Here is a 4,534-nt window from a genome sequence, read left to right on the forward strand (position 1 = left end):
ACCTACACAATTCTTAATTACCTCCCACTCTAGACTAGGTCGCCGTGGTTGCGAAGGGGTCTTGTACTGCACGGTACTACACTGGCGCGCTCAGTAACGAGGCAACTTGCCCCTAGTTCTGTTCTTTGTTTTCACGTCTTAATAACTCCTGCATTTATGATTATGATTACAGCCTCTTCAGTCAACGGTAGTGCAGTTTCATTGAAAGGTCTTAAGAATACCGTTTTGAAAAAACAACGTTGATAGATGGTCTACTGTCAATTTTAATTATCGAATGGTGTTAAAACAATGCTAATAAGTAGAGAGATTATATCTTCTATTTAAGATGTTTGAAATGACAAGGACAACAATGAAATATAAATGAAATAATAAATACGCATTTTATATTGTTTCCCTAAAACTGTCGGTAATAGTAAGCTATCTTTTTCACTGATGACTAAATGAAACGTAGATCTTGCATTTTCGATACATATCCATGGCGTTGTATCGCTACCGAAAACGAATTAGACTCCACCGGCCCGCCCGCCCGGGAAAAAGGCAAAAAAAAAAACTGCACGAATGTCTCAAAAATACTTGTTGCTATAGCTACTCAGCGCTAATGCCTGTTGAAAGCATGAAAGAGTAGGACAGTATCGGAGTGCTACGTTGACTGACAGTCGAGCTGTGTGAAAGAGCCACAGCCACAATTTGAAAGGAAGGCAATGAATCAGTCGGTGTGCCATCGACGTTTCTCGCTCGTGGTGGAAAAGGCAGACGCATGGTGTTTGGATCCAAATAACATACTCTTTTATCAATGCCCAAGCACAGCCCACCAAGTTTCAGTTTCTATGCCGACTGAAGGGAATTGGCCATTTATTTGCTGCTCTCTGGCAAATGCTGCGAAGTAGCCTAATTAAAAAAACAAAATATGCCGTACATAATGATTATATTTTTGTAATGATTCATAATTATTATATTTTTGTAATGATTCATAAAGCCATATATTACTAAACCATGATTGAAACACACACATTTTATTTGATTAGTTCGCATACTTAAATATTTTCTTTGGTGTTATACATATAACACGAGGTGAACATGATAATAGAAATTAAATGTCTTCTATTTTAGGAAAATTCTCAAGGGTGAAGTGTGTGGTGTCATCCAGAGTCTCGTTAATCGGTGTGCTGAAGCTGGCATTCTTCTTAAATGGAGTATCTCTAGTTCCGACTGGAGTCACTCCCTGTAAAATTAAGCATGAGGAACATTTCTGGAGTTAAGGACAAAATACACTTTCACTGGAGTTTGAATTTATGTAGGCCTATATGCAGTGATGTCAGTAACGCGTTACTCTAATCTTACCACTTTTTTCGGTAACGAGTAATATAACGCGCTACTATTTCCAGTCCAGTAATCAGATTAAAGTTACTTATCCAAATAACTGTGCGTTACTATTTTTATTTTCCCTAGTTAAAATATTACTTAGTAAAAATAGTAAAAATTCTACTTTTGCGTCTGACCGTAGCGCTCGACTCGCACGCTGCGCGACCCTGTGAGAGCGCGAGCACGTTTTATAAGATTGGGCGTTTTGAAAATAAACAACCATAAAATAATGTGATAAAAAAGCGAATTATTTCGATCCATTTCGTATAGGTATAAATATTTAACTTAATTATGTTTATTGTGCTGGGAAATACTGAAATGGACCTTTAAAGTGAAGTACAAGTGCTTTAATTCCACCTTGTATAGGTGTATGAACCCGGCAAACACGACTTTGTCCATCGCGCTGAAGCGCGGCGCGCGCGCGAAGTTACAAAATTCGAGAGGTGCACGACCTCGCGAACGGACAGCGCGCGCATATATGTAATGCTGCAGGCCGGAGCCCCGGTAGGCGTGGGTAAAGGGCGGAGCATGTGTCAATCATTTTCGAATGCAGCCAATCAGATACTAGACTTTCGTTGTCAATCAATTTTTATTAAGCCAATTATCAGCCAGAATTAGCTGTCAATCATTTTTTACTGCAGCCAATCATCTTAACAGATCTGCCAAAAGAAGGCGGAAACTGCACGGAGAAGCTCTTTAAACAGAAGTATATGCCATTCTTGCACAAAAGTAGCTGAATAAAAACATTAGAAGAGCCATGACTTTAGACATTTTAAAATCTAAGTTTAAAATACTTCTCACTTATTTTTCTGGAACGGCTTTAATGTTTTTTTTTCTCCCTTTATTGCACGTATTGCATCATTTACATCATATATATATGTAGCGAGTGTAAATTGTTAGCGGAGGGGAGGTGTAAATGGACACAAATTAAGTATTATATTGCGATCAATCGCCTTGTATAAGCGCCTCCGCCGAGCAGAGCGTTGAGGAGCGATTTCGATTGGAGGATCGTGCTCTATCTTTTATTATTAATTTTTTTGCTGATGCTGGTCCAGCGTGTCGCGAACCTGCTTCAATACATTGTTACTGTTAAAAATGCACTTCCAATAAAGTGAATATTGGAAAAATTAATTTTGCTGCTGAATGTAACTACTAAAGTAACTTGTAATCTAACTTAGTTACTTTTAAAATCAAGTAATCAGTAACGTAACTAAGTTACTTTTAAAAGGAGTAATCAGTAATCAGTAATCGGATTACTTTTTCAAGGTAACTTAGCCATCACTGCCTATATGTGCATTGTGTCTTGTGATTTGCGGGCTCTTTTCAGTACCTGAATCTTCTGGCAGTTTTCACTCCAAAATGTGATCGCCTGGTCAGTTTTGTAGTAATGATCCTAAAAACATGCAGGCAATGTAGTTCTTCCTCACAGTTGTTCACATATTACAATCACTGAGAAAGGGCATGATGCTATGACTAAATGTATTCATTTATAATGGTAAATGGGAATGGAAAGCAAAGTGCTGTGACAGACCATGGCCATGGCTGGGCAGGTAGGCTAAAGCCCTGTGCTGTGTAGTCTGCTCTGGTTACGGAGCACAGATTGTGGGCTGAAGACTTGGGCATGAGTTCTGCATATCTTGATGAGATACTTCTGCAACAGCTCAGTCCGTAGTCCTAAAAAAAAGCACAGTATAAATTGTGAAAAAGCAAATCTAAGCTCAGTTTCAGAGGAAAAGGTAGAAGCTGACTGAGCAGATGATACAATTTTTGGATTTGTATGAACAGAAAGGCAGCCCTTCAATACATAATCACACTAGTGCCTGCATTGAACTTGCGATGAATACATTTTGAACCTTGGCATTTAGCAAATATGTGGACAACATGACCATAAATACTGTATAGTGTAAAGTAAGTTCAGAAACATGATACAAATTCAACAAAAACTAACCTGATCATGCTTACCTCTTTGTCTAAGGACTGGTCCTTTAGGAGTGGTGTAGGCAGATTTCACTGTACTTCCTCCATGTACTTTAGATGTTGTGTCCACTGTAAGGAATACCCTGTGCCCATTTTTGTGGATGTGTAATCTGCGCTCAGTATTGTCCAGCAATGCAGTTGCACCCTTATATATATATATATATATGCACATCCAAGCAAGAAATACCCAGTGTTTATTCTTTATGGGTGTAAGTAGCAATAGGCTATATTTAGTTAATAGTAAGGTCTTGTAGTCAGCTAGCAAAATAGGCCTTTTTAATCACAAGTAAGAATAACAACAAAATCCCTTTAACAATTTAAAACCGTTATTAATTTAAATGAGGTAAGATACACCAGAGAAATTGAACAGAGCTTATTTTTATTCTAAGTAAATAAGTAAAAGCCTACAGGCATGGACGTAATTTTGATTTCAAAAGTGGGGGGGACATGGATACGTCGCTATTTAAATATTTGGTTTTAACCGTAAAAACTGGGGGCGGGACCAAAACCGGCTTTTGAAAAAGTGGGGGGGGGCATGTCCCCCCCGCCCCCCCCCCCCCCCCCCCCCCCCCAAATTACGTCCGTGCCTACAGGTAACATTACAGTAGTAGCTATACTCACCTCCTCCACCCAGTTATCCAGTAAACATTTCCCAGCTGGTTTATTTTCAACATTAACTTCCGAGGAATTCATTTTAATTACAATTTATTGGGGCAGCATATAAACAACGCCTTGAATAATGTAATTTCTAATTTCTTAACGTCACTCTACGAATAGCAAAACATATATATCCGAAATATTTCAGTCCCACGTTGGTCTGCGTTGCCATAGAAAACGTAAACAAAAGCTTTCGTTGTGTCATCGCAATTTTCTCTCCGCTAGCAAAAAAGGAAAGCGTATAGAGTGAGATCAGAGACAGGGGCTGTGTTCGAAATAGTCTACTACATACTACTGGCATACTGATCGAGCCCCAAATCAGTATGTCGTATGCAGTATGTGACCAAAATGAAAATTTCCAGTACGCGAAACATACCCGGATGACCTACTACTTCCGCAAAATATTCCAGTACGCGAACAGAGCTATCTACGTGGTGTACTGCATCCCATCATGCAACGCTACGTTCACGTGACCCCGTAGTGTGCTTTGCTTTTGTCGCATACTGGAACTGTACTGCATACTACTACGAGGACCAGT

General features: G+C 39.2%; 1 protein-coding gene across 1 annotated transcript; it reads right to left on the bottom strand.

Moving 5' to 3' along the window:
- Positions 1-1,039: 1,039 nt before the first annotated feature.
- spag8 (sperm associated antigen 8) lies at positions 1,040-4,032 on the bottom strand. The gene is made up of 5 exons (XM_077010768.1): positions 3,961-4,032; positions 3,311-3,484; positions 2,953-3,036; positions 2,693-2,755; positions 1,040-1,222 (listed from the first exon to the last, which is right to left on the bottom strand). Exons 1-5 carry the CDS (start codon positions 4,030-4,032, stop codon positions 1,091-1,093), a joined length of 525 nt encoding a protein of 174 aa, XP_076866883.1. The 3' UTR covers positions 1,040-1,090.
- Between the last annotated feature and the right edge of the window lie 502 nt (positions 4,033-4,534).

This window comes from Brachyhypopomus gauderio, chromosome 7, assembly GCF_052324685.1.
Source record: "Brachyhypopomus gauderio isolate BG-103 chromosome 7, BGAUD_0.2, whole genome shotgun sequence".
Lineage (NCBI taxonomy): Eukaryota > Metazoa > Chordata > Actinopteri > Gymnotiformes > Hypopomidae > Brachyhypopomus > Brachyhypopomus gauderio.

Excerpts from the sequence above, each read along its gene's own strand:
- spag8 (XM_077010768.1), bottom strand. The coding sequence starts at position 4,032 with ATGAATTCCTCGGAAGTTAATGTTGAAAATAAACCAGCTGGGAAATGT. Across the intron at positions 3,037-3,310 it reads AAAGAGGTAAGCATGATCAG|GACTACGGACTGAGCTGTTG; the intron begins GTTAGTTTTTGT and ends GCTTTTTTTTAG. Across the intron at positions 2,756-2,952 it reads CAGCCCACAATCTGTGCTCC|GATCATTACTACAAAACTGA; the intron begins GTAACCAGAGCA and ends GCATGTTTTTAG.